Source organism: Nymphalis io, chromosome 28, assembly GCF_905147045.1.
Source record: "Nymphalis io chromosome 28, ilAglIoxx1.1, whole genome shotgun sequence".
NCBI classification, from domain to species: Eukaryota; Metazoa; Arthropoda; class Insecta; order Lepidoptera; family Nymphalidae; genus Nymphalis; species Nymphalis io.
The window spans coordinates 7,339,715-7,357,746 of record NC_065915.1 but is presented as its reverse complement, the minus strand read 5'-3'; the positions used below and the strand labels follow the sequence as shown (position 1 = coordinate 7,357,746).

Sequence of the window (18,032 nt, the reverse complement as noted above, 5' to 3'; positions counted from 1 at the left end):
ACGGGCACAGGGGACATAACATCTTAAAAACTATATATAGTTAAGAGATTCCATGCTTTATAAGTAAAAGTGTTGTGTGATTCCATGATCCCTGCAACAAAATTGTTAAAACAAAGACGCGTGTTAATTTAAAGCCGCCATTTCGTTGGCGGGCAGAAAGATAATTAAATAAAAATTGGCGCGATTTGTGAATGTGTTCAATTGTGTTATTAGGATTTTTAAAAGTAATTGAGTAAAAAAACTTTAATCAATTTGTATGAATTGGTGTTCTCTTTTTTTATTCGAGGTTTTTATTCAATCAGTTTCACTTTTAGATGATATATTATATTGTTTCTTAATATACGAGGACAATACTTTTACTGTGCAAGCTCGTCTGGATAGGTACCACCCACTCATCAGATATTCTACTGCAAAACAGCAGTACTTGATATTTTTGTGTTCCGGTTTGAAGGGTGAGTGAGCCAGTGTAATCACAGGCACAAGGGACATAACATCTTAGTTCTCAAGGTTGGTGGCGCATTGGTGATGTAAGCGATATTAACATTTCTCACGTTGCCAATGTCTATGGGCGTTGGTGACCATTTACCATCAGGTGGCCCATATGCTTATATGATATGTCTTCCTATCCTATATAAAAAAAACAATAATTTCATAAATTAATGATTTTCTTAATAGAATCTTAGAGTGAAAAATTGAAGACCTCGGTGCAGTGCCCTCGAGCTGACTGGTCCTCTGAGACCTGAAAAAAGTGTTGGAAACGGAGTGGATGCGGAAAGAGAAGAACCAGAAGTGAATTGCGATTGACTAGTGATAACTTAAATAAGGAATTTGAAGCAAAAAATTAAATTATAAATTCTAAAGATTATATAAAAGTTTTTTAGGTGATGGTCTACTTTTGTTTAAATCTAAGGATTTTTTTTAATGTATCAGTAAAAGTGTATTGAGCACTAATTTTAATTATTTCAAAAACCACGTTTACAATTATTATATCATGGGATATAATAATAATAAAAATTATTAATAATTTATTTTACTTATTTTTTATGCAATTGGGGTAGGTACCAATTTTATTGTAGCGCTGTGTCACTACTAGGTATATAGGTATGTGTATCTTGTTTAAGATGTTGTCAAAATTGTCAAATGTCGACAAATTTGACTTTGGTGATTTTATATTTGTCAGAAATGTTTGCAAAATAGAAACGTCAAATATATGTGTAAATTAGCTAAAAATAAACAAATAGATATAATTTATTTTTATTAAAACATGAGTGGCGTGGAAAATGCCTATTGTCGTCTTTGTGCCACATTAAAATCTTGCACGAAACTCGTAAATATTGCTATGGATGAAGAAATGCGTGATTCAGTAATAAGCAAACTAAGCAGATTTAACATAAATATAAATTTGAATAATCCAGATGATGGATTACCTTGTACTATATGTTTAACGTGTATTAACTCTTTGGATAAAGCTTTTGATTTCATTTGGGAAGTCGAAAAAGCTCAAAAAGTATTAGAAGATTTAACCGAAGTTAAAAATATAAAAAAAGAAAGTCTTGTGTCTGATGATGACAATTACGATTCTTCTTCGCCGGTTTTGGATGTTAATATTAAAATTAAATCAGAAAGTGACATTCAAGGACAAAATGATCTCCAATCAGAGAAATCGGATAAAAAAAAGCGAAATAAAATTGAAATCATCCGTGATCTGGATGGTTTACCGTTAGCTCAGTTAAAAATGTCTTGGAAAGACTATAATTGGCAATGTGCTTATTGCGAAACACTATTCCCCACTATAGATGAACTCAAAACCCACTCGATACAGTTTCATGAATGCTGTAACCCATACAGATGCACAGATTGTAATATACGTAAATTAAAACTAGATAGCTTCATTGCTCACGTGAAACGGCACAGAAAGTATTTAAAATTATCTTGTTTCAAGTGTCATAAGAAATTTGCTAAAACGTCGCATGTAAGAATACACTATGACACACATGTTAAAACAAAACATATTTGCACTGGCTGCAATGAAACATTTAAAACATCAGAGGAACTTACTCAGCACAGCAACACATTTAACAGAGATTTAAGAATAAGGCAGCTTCCACCAATGGCGTTGCAAAACTTGAATGATGGTCTCACTTGCATGATATGTCAAAAAACTTTTAAATACAAGGGAACTCTTACGAACCATCTATTGATACACACTGAGCGAAAACGAGATCACACTTGTGAAAAATGTGGCAAACGATTTTTGAGTAAGCAAAATTTAGCCGGACATATGATGCTTCATGATGATATTCGTCCCTATCCTTGTGAAATTTGCAAGTTTAGATTCAGAACACCAGGACAACTAAGAATGCATGTAGGAATTCATGGTGGTGTTAAGCCATTTGAATGCGATCAGTGTGGTCGTTGTTTTCGTTTGAGGAAACAGCTAATGAATCACAGTATTATTCACACGGATACCATGCCGTACATATGCTCATATTGCAATAAAGGTTTTCGTTTCAAGAGTATTCTCGATCAACATATACGTCAGCACACTGGAGTCAAGCCATATTCCTGCCAACTTTGTGAACGACAATTCACGAATTGGCCAAATTATAACAAACATATGAAACGAAGGCATGGCACGAATATGGCGAAGAAGAAACGAACACCTAAGGGAGTTTATCCAATCGATCCAGTGACCGGAGAAATGATCATGTATGTAGAGACAAACAAAACTGATGAATGGAAAAAGGAACTTTTAGAAGGATCAAGGAAACCAGGTCGGCCAAAACTTAACCATAATGACGGTAACACAAATACCACATCAGAAGAGATAGACCTGAATAATTAAATAAAGCAGATTTCATTATATGAAAAGACAATATAAAATATGTACAAATCAATTTAAATGGATGAATTTGAATAAAAATGCAATATTTTACTAAGAATTTTTGTTCACCCCATTAAATCATAAAATATTTATTTATAAATTATAAATCTGTAAGTTTTCGAAATAAAATAAAATTAAGATTATAGCAACAATTTTCTTAATTTAATGGATGATTGGGTTAAAAAAATGATTGCTTATTTGGGGATTATTTATTTTCTTTTTTTCTATATATTATAAATTAAATATTTTAGAACAATATATCCATTGACCTGAACTAATATTAACCTAATAAAAGATCAATAATATAATATAAATTTGTTAATGTATACTAGGTTTTCTTTGTCTTAGTGATGTAGAATATTACCGAAGATCGTATATTTAAATCCGTACAACAGAATTTTCATGAACTTAATTTACATGTAAGATTAATCTCGTGCTCGATAGTGAATAAATGCACCGTAAGGACTCTTACTCTTAGGAGGTCTTTATTAAAGACTAAGATTTATTTTTACTCTATTAATTTATAGATAAGTAACTATTTTTGAGCCAATAAAGCTAAGCACCGAGGTGATATATTTTCATTAGCGATTTTCTTAATTTTACAATTTTTTATTCCTTTCTCTTTTAAGTAAAATAATCTGTCATATAAAATAAAATTTTCGAAAATCGGTTGCAAATCATTTTGAAGAAAAATAAATATGGCGGCCTTTTTAAACGTCAATGGAGGAATTTCGCGCCAAATTCTACACAATTGTTCTGTATTCAAAACTGTGTTATTGCCTGCGTTATTGCATATTAATCTATAGCCGACGACAGCATCTTGTACGTATTCCTCGAAATTATTTCCAATTGATTTCAGGCGAACTGCCTTACGTTTATTTCTTTTAAGCTGGCAATTGTCTGTAAAAAAGTTAGCAAATATATAATTTACCCAAAAAAAGCTGAGTTGGCCCAGTAGTAAGAACGCGTAAATCCTAATCGATGATCGTGGATTCAAACCCGGGCTGAAACCACTGAATTTTCATGTGCTTAATTTGTGATTATAATTCATCTCGTGCTTGATGGTGAAGGAAAACGTCGTGAGAAAACCTGATTGAGTCTTATTTTACTGAAATTCTGCCACATGTGTATTCCACCAACCCGAATTGGAGCAGCGTGATGGAATAAGCTCCAAACCTTCTCCTCAAAAAGGGAGAGAATTCCTTAGCCCAGCAGTGGAACATTCACAGGCTGTTACTTCACTGTAAAAATAGTTCGAAATAATTGAATAATAATTAGTAAACTACTTACATTTAAAACTGTAAAGCTGCAGAACAGCTCGTGCTAACAAATTAAAAACCAAATCTTCCATTTTTTCTTTACATGCGTTCGGAGGTTGTGTTGCTAATCTTAAAAAAGGCACCGTCAAAAAATCACTCCCATTATACTCCTTATAAATATCTTTTAAAGCATCGCTTAATGGAAAATTTTTAAATTTACAACTAGTTTCTTCAATTATTCTATGATAGCAACACGGCATTATAATTAAAGCGCGCGCTTTTTCCATTTTTAAAAATATATTCATCGCGTCTATTGTCAAGTCTGCACATGCGTGTAGGCCTGCTATGCAAAACCTGTCACAGCTTACAAATTTATCTTGTATATATTCATCTATATGTACATAAGAATCTTCATTAACAGTATGTTTTACATATTTAACATGATCAATTGAATCACTGTGGTATTTCCTTTGACGTTTTTTAGCACCAACGTAATGCGTCTCATTGCATTCTAGACCTAAAACTTTATAACCCGTCGTTTTAAATATTTGTTGATCCAAGTACCCCTAAAATAAATAATATTTTAAATGTTTTTGAACAAATTGATTTATTTTGGTTTTTGTATTAAGATATTTTTTTCTCATGAAGAACATAAGTACGTTAGCTTTTAATAATAAATATAACATATTTCTTTAAATTTGCTTATCATTAAAAGTTTATCTCAATAACAAAATGCAGGTTAACTAAACTAATAAAACTGTAGATACTTTCTGAAATCATAAAGAACTAGAGGTTTTACTTATAACCGTAAATGTAATCTGATAAATGATCACGATTACAATGTGTAATAATTATTTTGCCCAAGTCTGCTCATGAACCATGTTTAGCGGTTGGTTAGTTGAACAATGCTGCTTCTTCCTTCGAATGTCAAATCAATAATGACAGAATAAGAGAAAACCTTAATGTTCAACTAAGCAAAGTTTATAAATAGGGCCGTTAATGTTAAATTTATTTAAAATCTTACCAATCCCGACCCAAAATCGATGACAGTTTCGCAGTTTGAATCCATAGACAACATTTCGATTTCTTTAGCCAAGTACGCTATCTCATGCTTCTTCTTAATACTTAGCGGTACATCGATTAAAAATTCCAAATCTTTATTTTCAAATTCAACATATTTCGCTTTTAATTTATATAAATTATGATAAAAATCCATTAAATAATCACTAGCTATTTCCTTAATGTCAAAGTCATTAGCGAATACGTTTAAATTATTTAAACAATCGATTTCAATATGATCTAAAACGTTTTCGACTAATAAATCAGTATTTGGATATTTAAAAAGATGCTGATATTTCTTAAAGAATATTAAGCACTCTTTGAAATAGTCAGTTGGGTTCTCGAAGCCATCTGGTAAAGCCATATTGCAGTCATCTGGAAAATCAAAGAGACAACTTAATATCTAATAATACTATTCCTATATTTGTCGAATCAACTCAGTCGCGGTAACGGTAATTCTTTGTCCCCTAATTTTCATATAGGATAGGTAAGTTTAGCAAAATCGTCGTACCGTTCTCGTATTTATGTAATAAAAAAAACTATTTCACTACAAGGATGAAGCCGGGCCCAGTAATATTATATATATAATTCCATTAACCTGGCACATTAGACATTCATTCATTCAAACTTCAACATTCAGGTGAAAAATTATTTTAATTATAATACAAAATGTGTTTGTTATGTATTTGTTAAATTGTATCTAGAGTTAATTTAAAAAAAACAAAATAAATAAATAAAGAAAAAGAGAATACAGAGTCAGAGGCGCTTGCTTCGCGACACTGTACTAACAAAACAACATCAAAACGCAATTTGAAGCTTTGAATGCGAATCATATACATAATAAATAATAATCATTTATATATTCAAGTAACAGAAAATTATTTGTAAGTATTTACATTAATAACTATTCTAAGAAACGCATTCGTCGCCGTTTTTCCATTCTACTACAAGGTTACTACTTGCGGTCCGGTCGAAGTTCGATCTTAATAGAATCGGGAATTGGATCATACGAGTTTCGATTCTGCTAGGGTTTAATTTCGTCAAGAATAGAATCGGGAACACATCGTAAGCTAATAGAATTGGTCCCCTGTTCTTAATTCTGCATCGTTCGTAATTAGCGCTTTCTATCGGATTTTCAAAGCCTGTGTTTAGGTTGCAATTGGTGTTGCCAGGTTGTAACTACTATGATAACCTTGTAAAATTATAGTCGGATAAGAATTTTAGTGGTATAACAATTGAAATAAACGAATTACTTTATAAATACAATAATGTTTTTATATTATTTTAAAATCAACACACCAATTATTTTTTTTATAATTATTTGACCTGGCTACGCTTTTCACAACTCAAAATTTCGATATAAATCATAAGGCTTATCCTTGAAATCAGTCAAGTCATTACATACAATGATGCAAACTGGGATAGCAAAAATTCATATATAAAAGTTGGTTGAAAAAAATAATAAAACAATTTGTAATCTAAAATACATATTTACTAACAGTCTCAACATATACTTTGAAATAAATAATCCATTGCAAATATAACAGCTAGTTATCTTAGAACAGTTTTGTTTTTAAGTAGACTTAAGAGAAATTAAATTTTAAATATGATAAAATTGAATATAATTAATGTATATTTCATACAACTTTTTTATTTAAGTAGTAATGCTTAAAATCAACAACTGTGTTGCAACTTTTTAATGAAATCCCTACAAACATATTGGTTTTAATTAAGACAAGTTATTAGACTACAAATAAGTAATAGAATGCTTTAACAAGTTCAATACAAGATTGTTCACTCTTGAGGTCCACTTAAAGTTTCCCAAACTTCGTTATCTTTTATCAATTGTTGAGATGCTCCATCACCTATAACGCATTTTCCAGCCCATTTATCAGCTGTAAGATACTTTTGGCACACTTCAATCAAATCTTCCTTCTTAACTGCTAAGACGCGTTCCCTCTGCATCTGCCAAATATCATATGAGAGACCATACAAGAACATTTCTATACCCTTCATGTATTCTGCTACAGGTTGGTCCATCTGCTGTAAAATTGACAGTTTAGCTTCAAAAAGATTTTGATCATCAATAAGATCTTTGTTCTTTGCCATCCAGTCTGCTGTTTCATCAAAGACATCCAATGTTACACGAGAATTAGGATCTCTGTATGAATAAAAGTTAACTACTCCATCAATGGTCAACATTGCCCCACCACCGTATGCTCCATTTTGTTCTCTAACAATTGGATGTAGGTATTTAGATGTTAAAAATCTTGATAGCACACGGAGTTTGGGATAATCAGGGTCTGTATATGGCACGGTTGGTACAACTTTAGCGCAGAAATTTACTGGAATGTTCATCGTTATATGAATACCACGGTTCTCTTTCTTTAATGGTTTAGTATCTGTCCAGTTGATTCTATTTACATCTTTATTTGTTTCACCTTTGCACAAATTCATGCAGAAGTTATCAATATACTCATTCAAATTTTCAGAAGTGTTTGCATAATGGAATGCTGCTCTTAAATTATCACCTTTGAGAATATTTTTGCCGATGAGATCAACAATGTCTTGAATATCTTCAGTCTTATGAGTCTTCTGTATTTGTTGCATACTCATAATATGTTTAATTCCTAAAAGACTTTCTTTACATTCATCCACAGAGGATATAAGAGACCTTGCTGCTTGCATTGCATATGAATGGCCACTATCAACAATTCCACCTGTTAATGACGAACAATAGTTGGTGAGGAGCATTGTCATTCTTTCACTATTGTCAAAGTTGGGTCTGTCGAATAATTCAGTCCAAATATTAAGCATTTTTGGCAAATTTTCATCAAGGCAATGACTGCTGATTAAAACACCTTGTTCATACTGTTCTTTTTGATCAATATGCTCAGAGATATGGGTCACGAATGATAAGCCCGAAGTGGACTTGCTAACATATTTGTCAAAATCCCTGTAATTATAAGATTTTGTGTCGAATTTGTCTAAAACATAGTTGAAGAATGGTAACAATGGCCTAAGCTTTTCATTTAAACAATCAGTACCAAGAACACCTTTGAAATAAGTCACGCCATTGGTGTTTGCTTTACAAAGCTGTAGCGGAATTGTACCTGAAATTGTATGCTCTAATGATGGTGCAGTTTTGTTTAATGTTATCTCGTCTATTTTTAAACATGGCAATACATCTAGATTCTGAACTTTCTTTTGAGCCTTAGAAAGTTCAATACCATCAGCAAATATCTGTTCCCTCTGCTCAGGAGTTAAATTTTTCACTTTAGATTTAAGTAATTTTGCTTCAGCCTCATTGAATATATCGTCGAATTTGGGATCCGGTTGCATTGTCATAATTAATTTATGATTGTTTAAAAGGAAATATTTTTCAATAACATCCTTTACATATGTAGGATTCATTAGATTCGTTTTAAGTTGATCAAGTAACGTATTGACTTTTAAAGCATTTAATATTGGTCCATTATGGTTCCACAATGGCATTAAGCTAAATAGCAAATTAAGTCCGAACTTCGGTGACTGATGCTTAATAGACAATTCAAACCCATGTAAGACACTTTCAATATGATTTTTTTCGAAACCCTTTGTAAATATCTCATCAATTGTCTGATTTACAATGGTTTCTATCATTTCAAATTTCGATATTTCAACATCTCGCAATCCAACAACAAATAAAGTGTCTCGAATTTGATTTTCATATCCTGTTAAAGAATTATACCCACCAGATATATTTTTCTCAATCAAACTTTTATAGAATGCTGAGTTAGGTCCTATAATCATTAACTCTGCTAGTGCAGTAAGCATGAATGTTTCATAGATCTCTGATATGTCAGACATTACATAACCTAAAGCAATTTGATTCTGTTTCTCCACAGCACCTCCATATTGGTCAACTCTACATACAATATTGGCTCTCTTTGCCATTTTCCACCTCTCTTGTGGGGTTACAATGGTATTTGTTGGGTCCAAAAATTGATATTTACTCAAGTAAGTCTCATTTAGGAATTTCAAGTTTTGTTCAAGTGGAAAATTGCCATATGAGTATATCCTTGCATTGCTTGGATGATAATATGTTGCATGGAAATTCTTTAAATGCTCATGGGTTAGCTCTGGAATGCATAGAGGATCACCACCAGAGACATAGCCATAAGTGCCCTTTGGTAGAATTGTGTTTATAAATTTTTGGCCAAATAACGAACTCGTTTCAGAGAATGCACCTTTCATTTCATTATACACAACACCTTTAAATACCATTTCTGAAGTTTTATCTTCCAACTTCGAATGTTCTAATCTCCAGCCTTCTTGTAAGAAATCTAATCTGGCTAAATTGGGCTTAAATACAGCATCTAAGTAAACTTTTTGGAGATTTCTATAATCAATTTCATTTTGAGAGGAAAATGGGTAAAATGTGTAGTCTGGGCCGGTCATTGCATTCATGAATGTTGCCAATGATCTATTTAGCATTTTAAAGAATGGGTCTCGGACTGGATACTTTTCAGATCCACATAACACAGTATGTTCTAGAATATGAGGAGTTCCCATAGAATCTAGAGGTGTAGTTCGGAAACCAACAGAGAATACATTGTTCGAGTCATCTCTTTCTAAATGTAAGTACTCAGTCTTCGTTTTTTCATGTGTAAGTAAATATGCTGTCATATTGTACTCCTTAATTGGCTCGACTTCAGTGCAAACGAATCCATGGTAAATTTTACCTGGTTGTAAGTTATTGGATAGATTTTCTTTTTTTTTCAGAACACTTGCGTAGTTTCTACAATTTGATAAGTTCAGACGTTTGTGGAGTAATGTCCAGCCGCAATTATGAAATCTCGCGTACATTGTTTTCTTAAATGTATTCTTCTACACTCTTAGCTCCTGCAACACAATAATCACTCACTTTTTTCTAAAATACCGATAGATATGGAATGGAATACGTGATTATAAACTTTTTTAATGCGGCGTTTTTTTACGTAAAATAAAATGAAAATTTTCAACGATCTGTCACCGATCGAAAACAAATGAAAAATGATGCAATGATTATTAACTTACTTGAAGTAATGTTTTCACATTTAGTTCAGTTCATAGATTTAAAGAATTATTCCAATCCTATATTATGCATTTATTGTACTTATTTTAATAATTTGCATATTTTTAACTTTATAGGAACCTCACATGAGCCGGCCATGAATTCTGGAAATGACGTTTAAAACTGGAATGTTGCCGCTTGCGATACAACAATTAATAATAATAAAAAAAAATTGAAAGATTATTAAAAGTTATGTGTTCGATTATATATTTTTTTATATAACAGTGCAAATTCAGTGTTTACTCGAGTTGAAATATTTAATAATTAAATATAATTAAAATATCTAATAATTAAATAGAATTTACTTTTAGCATATATTCATTTTATTTCAAAAAAACAGAAATAAGAGAAAACAAATATCTAGAGCTGATCAAATATGTAACAAGATATCAATAATCGTATTAAATAATTATCAACATTGATGATAAATGTAGTCGTTATGTACTCTGTGTTGATGACCATAGAACATCACTAGTTTTGACAGCTGACTAAAATCCTTTTTAATTTGGGCTGTAAACACGTGTTTACATGTGTAGCCCAAAAAGTAGTTATTTTTTTAATAAATGACTACAAAATAATACAAAATGAGTTTGTACAACTTTAAAAAGATTGCCGTAGTGCCCACGGCTAAGGTGAGTTATTTATTTAACTTTTAACCACGTATTAATAACAACAATATTTATATAAATCTTAGTTATAACCTATAATAACAATAAATGCGTTCGTTTTCAGGACTTCATAGATATTATACTATCTAAAACACAAAGAAAAACGCCGACAGTGGTACATAAACATTATAAAATAACAAGAATACGTGCCTTTTATATAAGAAAAGTTAAATTCACTCAACAGAACTTTCACGATAGATTGTCTAGAATAATACAGGTATGTATCATTTTGAATTTTTTTTTTTTTATATGCCCCGGGATGGCAAATGACTCTACTCCACCTGATGGTAAGTGGTAGTAGAGTCCAAACGCGACGACGGCCAGTACAGTCGGGAAAAATGTTCTGTACTAGCCGTCCCCGCCTTGCCGGCCCGCAAGATGCCTCTTCACGCCTCGTAATAATGTCTTTACTCAATCTAATAAATAAAGAAAATCTGCAAACCAAAGTACAGTCAGTCAGTTAAAACAAAAAAACCAAAGGCATACACTTAATTTTAGTACTCAAATTTTAAATTTAAGTTTTACAGATAATGTTTAACATTTTTGTTAATTAATTTTAAAGATAATTAAAAGACTCATATCTTTATTAATATTATTTATTATAGTACACCTTTGACTACTACTTGGTCCTTTTTTTTTATTGTAACATGCTGCATTTCTTGCATGCATTACTTATTAAATAAGAAAATTTAAATTGTGAAATCAACAAATAATAAATAAATCCCATTAGATATTGTTAATATTATTGTAATTGTTATGAAAAATAATATTTAGCCAAATACTTTGCATGAATGATTGCATAATATTATAACATATTTATAAAATTTAATTAATTATATTATTTTTTTTTTAGGAATTTCCAAAACTTGATGATGTTCATCCATTCTACGCCGATCTCATGAATGTTCTATACGATAAGGACCATTACAAGCTTGGCCTCGGACAGTTAAACACAGCTAGACATCTAATTGACAAGTAAGAAATTTCAAAATAGATTTTATATTGTAATTTATAGGGTATTAATCACAAAATGATGAAATAAACACATTTAAAGGCACCTGTTAGCTAACAGGGTAGGTTTTAATATACAAATAGGAGTCCCATCAAAATTACTTATGTTAAACCTCCCTTTGAAATCAATTGGCCTATATGAAACATTCAGTCATGGGACAACCTACATCATGGCAACACCACAGATGTTATAATGGTGGGCATTTGCTTGACAGTTATTGTATTCATCTTTTCAGTGTAGCTAAAGATTATGTACGTTTACTGAAATTCGGTGATTCATTGTACCGCTGCAAGCAGTTGAAACGGGCTGCTCTTGGTCGTATGGCGACAATTATGAAAAGACAAGCAGCCAACTTAACATATTTGGAACAGGTAATTTTTATTTCATTGACAGGCAAGAATAAAACTAGTTATTTAATGCAAAAATTAATTCTTAATAAGAAATAAATTAATTGTTATTGTGACAAAATGCGTAGATGGAATTATTAAAAAAAAGAGTGAATATTTTTACAATAATTGTAAAGAAATACTTAAAATAAATATATATATATTATATACACGAATTTTTGTATATATATATATATATATATAATGTTTTATATATTATATTTTCGTGTATATATATATATAAATAAAAATAAACATACATAAAAGTTCATATTCTGTGTGTTTGTAGCGATCAGAAGGTACAGGTAGCTATGTCTAGTAGCAAATTAATATTATTCAAATCATTGATTATTCTTTTCAGGTCCGTCAGCATTTAGCCCGTCTGCCATCAATAGACCCATACACTCGCACAATCATCATTTGCGGCTTCCCTAATGTTGGCAAATCAAGTTTCATCAATAAGGTATTATATCAAAACTTTTTTTATTTAGATAAACAACACTTTTATTAATTAAATAGAAAGTACATAGAAAAAAATTGAGTATTTTTTACTTTCTATTTAATTGCAGTTTAAATTTTTATTTATTCAAACCTTTAAAAAGTTTAAATCTTGTAACCTAAATTTGAAGGTGTATGCATTTTATATAATATTTAATATATTGGATTCAGTAGTAGTTTCAATCATACAACGGCTTTAACGTCCGAGGTTTCAGAGTCGAGTCAGTTCTTGATAAAGGTAGATGTGACATCTTGGAAAAGTTGGTGACAACACATATTTTGTTGTTGACAATATATATTTTTGTTGTCCATAAAAATGAATTATTAATTACAAATATTTCGTTACAGATTACAAGAGCGGATGTAGAAGTTCAACCTTATGCATTTACAACAAAGAGCTTGTATGTTGGACATACAGATTATAAATATTTGAGATGGCAGGTGGGATACTATTGTGATTCTTACTATTATTATTATTCCCGGCACATTACCGTTATCACATGTGTGGACTGGTGTTGATAAAATAAATAAATTGAAATATAAAACTTTAATACAATAAGCATCCAATAAATAATTACTATGGATCATTGTGTTGGCAATTTTTTTTTTCGGCTAATTGTTGATTAATTGTATTTAAAATTGTACAATTATTTAACATAGTGTCTCTTTTTTTATTGAATTAATTGTAATAATTTGTGTTAGGAGTGAGGACGACAATAGCCTTAAGGGTCAGGATTGAACCTGCGAATTTAAATTTCTATGCGGCCCGAAAACCATTGGGCTATTGATGCTTATACTTCTAATATATTTTAATCTTTTTCTTCTTTACAGTTATTATATATATAATAATAACATATTTGACATTTCAGGTAATAGACACACCTGGTATCCTGGATCATCCCCTTGAACAACGGAACGTGATTGAGATGCAAGCGGTGACCGCACTGGCTCACTTGCGTGCAGCCGTGCTCTATGTGTTGGACCCCTCCGAGCAGTGCGGACACAGCCTTGAGGAACAGGTGTGGTTGAATAGGATCCCAATGATATACGTTGAAAATTGAAATAGGTGAAGTTATTTTCAAAATTTCCCTTAGAGTGTAATTGAACACTGCAAATTCAAACTCTTGACTGCAAATACGTGCAAGCCAGTCAGTCATTGAGATTGGCAATCGTAATCGAATAACAAACATTATATAAAATGTGTATTTTGTTTTATTCAGATATCACTCTTTGAGAGTATAAAACCACTCTTCAGTAATAAGCCCTTGATAGTTGTGCTCAATAAGATGGATGTGATCAAACCTGAGGAACTGCCTCCGAACAAGCGAGCCTTGATCGAGGAGCTGGAAGCCAACTGTACCAAAGGAAATGTTGTCAAGTAAGTATAGCTATTTATTATTTGTACATCTTAAATGAAATTACAAACGGTATATGTCTGTCTGCTGAGAGGAAATCCTACTTACGATGATATTGCATTTTGCTTTGGTGTACAGATGTTATATTTAACCTTCTCTTTACAAAAATCCTCTTATAATGCTAGCCCATGCCTTATAAGAACCAGATAATATAATTCAATTTCAAGTTATAACTTAAATTTCATACGAAATGTTTATTTCAGTGCTGATACGAATTCTGAACTCAAGACAGTGCCCGTAATGAGGATGTCCACTATGACGGAGGAGGGAGTGCAGGAGGTCAAGATAGAGGCCTGCGAGCGGCTGCTGGGACACAGGGTCACTGAGAAGATGAGGACCAAGAAGGTAACTGATTGTCCATTTGTTCAACTTTACATTTCTGTACATATTGTGTACTACAAATAACTCTTCACTCATTTTTATTTATTTATAATACAATATGATTTCACTTAACTACTTACATCCATTTTAATTTTACTTCCTAAATTCCGATAACCAATGATATCGCGTCAATCCACTCCTTCTGTCATTGGAATAATGTAACTATAATTTCTATGGAGTGTTCTATGGTGGTAGGTGGACGGTATCCTCAACCGACTGCACGTGGCTACCCCCACACCCCGCGATGGAAAAGCGCGCCCGCCCGTGCTGCCGCCTTCCGTGCTGCAGAAGATGCAGAAGACGGCGGAGAGGGAGACACGTAAGAGGAAACTCGAGAGGGAGATCGAGGTGGAACTTGGTGATGACTACGTGCTCGGTGAGTGCTGTTTGCGATAGTGGAGGGGGGTGTTAAAGAATAATCTTTATTAATAATACACCAATTTACTTGTGATAGAACTTTGTGTTGGTTCATATAGGTTGGTTACCCACTCACTATTAATCTGACTTAATTTTTCAAATATGGTGGATGAGTCAGTCAGTTTAATTACAGGCACATATTTACGTCTTGGGAGTGTAGGGGGAATGATGATTACCAACAGGTGCCCCATTTGATATTCTGCCTTCCTAAATAAAAATACAATACAAAATTAATCTCGTTATAAATAAATTTACTGGTGGTAGAGCTTTGTGCAAGCTCGTCTGGGTAGACACCACCCATTCATCAGATATTCTACCGCAAAACAGAAGTACTTAGTATTGTTGTGTTCCGGTTTGAAGGGTGAGTGAGCCAGTGTAACCACAGGCACAAGGGACATAACATCTTAGTTCCCAAGGTTGGTGGCGCATTGGCGATGTAAGCGATGGTTGACATTTCTTACAATGCTAATGCCTATGGGCGTTGGGACCTCTTACCATCGGGTGGCTCATATGCTCGTCTGCTCGTCTGCCTTCCTATTCTATAAAAAAATAGAAAAAATTAAAAAATGATTGAACTTAATACTGTATCATCTCTATTTTTTTATACAACTTCTATATTGGATATTACAGATTTACAGAAGAATTACGCAGATATTGATGAAGAGGAGCGGTACGATCCCATACCGGAGTTCTGGGAGGGACATAACATCGCTGACTATATCGATCCGGAGATATTTGACGTGAGTTTATGTTTATATTATTTAAATATTCTTTCTAAAGTTTACATTATATTTACACTGTACGCACACACGCAAGACGTGCGTGCACACACGCAAAAATCATACATTGCTTTCATAATTACTATCAATATATTTAATGAATACTTGGAAATGGGTATTGTACAATTTTTTATTATAAATAAGTATATTTTATAATTAATTTTATTAAAAATCCATACAATATATATATATATTTAATTAAAATGCATTAAAGTGCGTCATCGTTACTATGATATATATTTAAAATAAAAAAATAGTTTTGTTAGACGACGAAAAAAAGAATTGCGTATATATTAAGTACCCATTTTTTCAATTGTTTTTTAATTGTATAACTTAAGGTTAGTTAAAGGGGTTTAAAAGGTAAGTTTGTGGCCCGATCGAAGCTGTTAGAAGTTGCATACTTCTTAACAGTCAAAACGTGGCCTAAATCAAAGTTCTGGCAATTGGTCGCGTGGCGAGCGTCTTGCTCACTGCGCATTACCCATGTCAAATACATTTTTATTTAACTATATAATTAAAATCATATTCCTTAGTGTTGTATAAAATATAAAAGAAAAAAAAATACACTTGTGTCAAGTTTCTGTCCATAGTTCTTATCGGTTTGAGTTCGTTTTGTTATCTCCATAGTGGTGTTAGATTATTGAAAAACAATAAGCGGTTTTAGTACTAGGCACGGCGGTGATAACAGACAATAAATCATCCAAATTGCTCATCTTATTACCAATTATAAATAAAACTATACAATTTTTCTCAAAATAAAAGTATAAATTTATGATTTCAGAAATTAGCAGATCTAGAGAAGGAAGAGGACCTGAGAATGGCTGGAGGCATGTACGCCGTGCCCAAGATTGAGCTCGATGAGACCATGAAGGAGATTCGCGACCTGGCTAGGCAGATACGGTAAGAGAATTGCAGGAGAGAACTTACATTTGTCAATAACTTAATTAGTATACCCCAGATTCCCGGGATCTATAGCTTTAGACCTAGCCATTAGACTCGACCATATATTTAATTTTACAGTAACAAGAAGGCGGTGCTGAAGGATGAGTCCCGACTCGTGAAGCAATCGACCAAACCCGTAATGCCGCGCAACAGTCGCGCCAGAGACAAGGGACGCTCCACCAGCAAGCTCAGGGACGAGATGGAGAAGCTGGGTACGAATGTCTCAATTTTAACAGTTCACATTTATTTGACCATAACAATACGAATATCTTAATTAAATATTAATAATTAATATTTGGCATGAAACCAAATCCCCCCCCCCCCCTTAAATTGCTCGTTCGTGTCTGCCAGGCGTGGACATGTCGGGCACGCAGGCGGCGCACTTCACCCGCGCGCGCTCGCGGTCGCGCTCGCAGTCGGCGCCGCGCAGCAAGCGCGCGCGACTCGACGCGCCGCCCGCCACCACCCTCGCGCGCACGCGGGACACGCAGGGCGTACGCGACGTCGCCGTACGTACTCGACTCCTTACCTTTGCTATCGGAGTCGTTGCCTGTGTTACAACTAATATTATGTTCCCCGCAGATGCAAAGGAGAGCGAAGCAAATGGCCCACGTCGCTATCGCCAAGAAGACGAAGAAGATGGGTCTCAAGGGAGAGGCGGATCGCTTCATCGGCACCAAGAAACCGAAACATTTGTTCTCCGGCAAGCGAGGAGTGGGCAAGACGGACAGACGATAGTCGCTGCATACGAAGTACATCCTGTGCTATTTATTATATACTTTACAGAGCCGTGGATCTATATTCTGTTCATTATTAAATACATACTTATGTTAACTGCGCCGTACATTACACAATGTGTAAACCGAGTGTCACCTGTGACTTCATTTATTTTTATTTGTCCCTTACATTGAGAGAGTCGATTGGTTTTAATAAAGTGATGATGTACAAAAAATGTTTTTTATTTAAAATAAATGCCTCAATAGATATCGCCAGTAAAACGGCCTGCTATGGTCTTAAGACTTTGAAGGTGTTAAGAGTTGAAGGTGTTGGAAAAGTAGATACGGACATCTACATAATAGCAATTTTTCAGGAGAGGACATTAAGTAAAAAATTGTTACCATTTCGACATTTATGTATCAATTAACTTGGAATTTTTCATGATGATCTAAAATAACATTTTTTATTTATTGTAGAACGGATTTTATCGCTATTTCGTTGTTTTTCTGAAATAATGTAG

General features: G+C 33.0%; 3 protein-coding genes across 3 annotated transcripts; 2 read left to right on the top strand and 1 right to left on the bottom strand.

Annotated features, from left to right (window-relative positions):
- The first annotated feature begins 1,156 nt into the window (after nt 1-1,156).
- LOC126779190 (gastrula zinc finger protein XlCGF57.1-like) lies at nt 1,157-2,929 on the top strand. The gene has a single exon (XM_050503102.1). It carries the CDS (start codon nt 1,265-1,267, stop codon nt 2,843-2,845), a length of 1,581 nt encoding a protein of 526 aa, XP_050359059.1. The 5' UTR covers nt 1,157-1,264; the 3' UTR covers nt 2,846-2,929.
- Nucleotides 2,930-6,702: 3,773 nt separating this feature from the next.
- Nucleotides 6,703-10,402, bottom strand: LOC126779173 (presequence protease, mitochondrial). Its single transcript, XM_050503067.1, has 2 exons — nt 10,261-10,402; nt 6,703-10,086 (listed from the first exon to the last, which is right to left on the bottom strand). Exon 2 carries the CDS (start codon nt 10,048-10,050, stop codon nt 6,997-6,999), a length of 3,054 nt encoding a protein of 1,017 aa, XP_050359024.1. The 5' UTR covers nt 10,051-10,086; nt 10,261-10,402; the 3' UTR covers nt 6,703-6,996.
- A 375-nt stretch (nt 10,403-10,777) lies between these two features.
- Nucleotides 10,778-17,675, top strand: LOC126779180 (nucleolar GTP-binding protein 1). The gene is made up of 15 exons (XM_050503078.1): nt 10,778-10,929; nt 11,030-11,182; nt 11,819-11,940; nt 12,213-12,348; nt 12,725-12,826; nt 13,210-13,302; nt 13,731-13,880; nt 14,082-14,239; nt 14,480-14,621; nt 14,853-15,033; nt 15,705-15,814; nt 16,635-16,753; nt 16,874-17,007; nt 17,147-17,304; nt 17,378-17,675. Exons 1-15 carry the CDS (start codon nt 10,882-10,884, stop codon nt 17,531-17,533), a joined length of 1,962 nt encoding a protein of 653 aa, XP_050359035.1. The 5' UTR covers nt 10,778-10,881; the 3' UTR covers nt 17,534-17,675.
- Nucleotides 17,676-18,032: the final 357 nt, after the last annotated feature.

What these genes read in the sequence shown, in the direction of transcription:
- LOC126779173 (XM_050503067.1), bottom strand. Translation starts at nt 10,050, where the DNA reads ATGTACGCGAGATTTCATAATTGCGGCTGGACATTACTCCACAAACGT.
- LOC126779190 (XM_050503102.1), top strand. Translation starts at nt 1,265, where the DNA reads ATGAGTGGCGTGGAAAATGCCTATTGTCGTCTTTGTGCCACATTAAAA.
- LOC126779180 (XM_050503078.1), top strand. Translation starts at nt 10,882, where the DNA reads ATGAGTTTGTACAACTTTAAAAAGATTGCCGTAGTGCCCACGGCTAAG. An exon ending in CCGTAGTGCCCACGGCTAAG is followed by an intron (nt 10,930 to 11,029) that starts GTGAGTTATTTA and finishes GTTCGTTTTCAG; the next exon opens with GACTTCATAGATATTATACT. An exon ending in AGAAGATGAGGACCAAGAAG is followed by an intron (nt 14,622 to 14,852) that starts GTAACTGATTGT and finishes CTATGGTGGTAG; the next exon opens with GTGGACGGTATCCTCAACCG.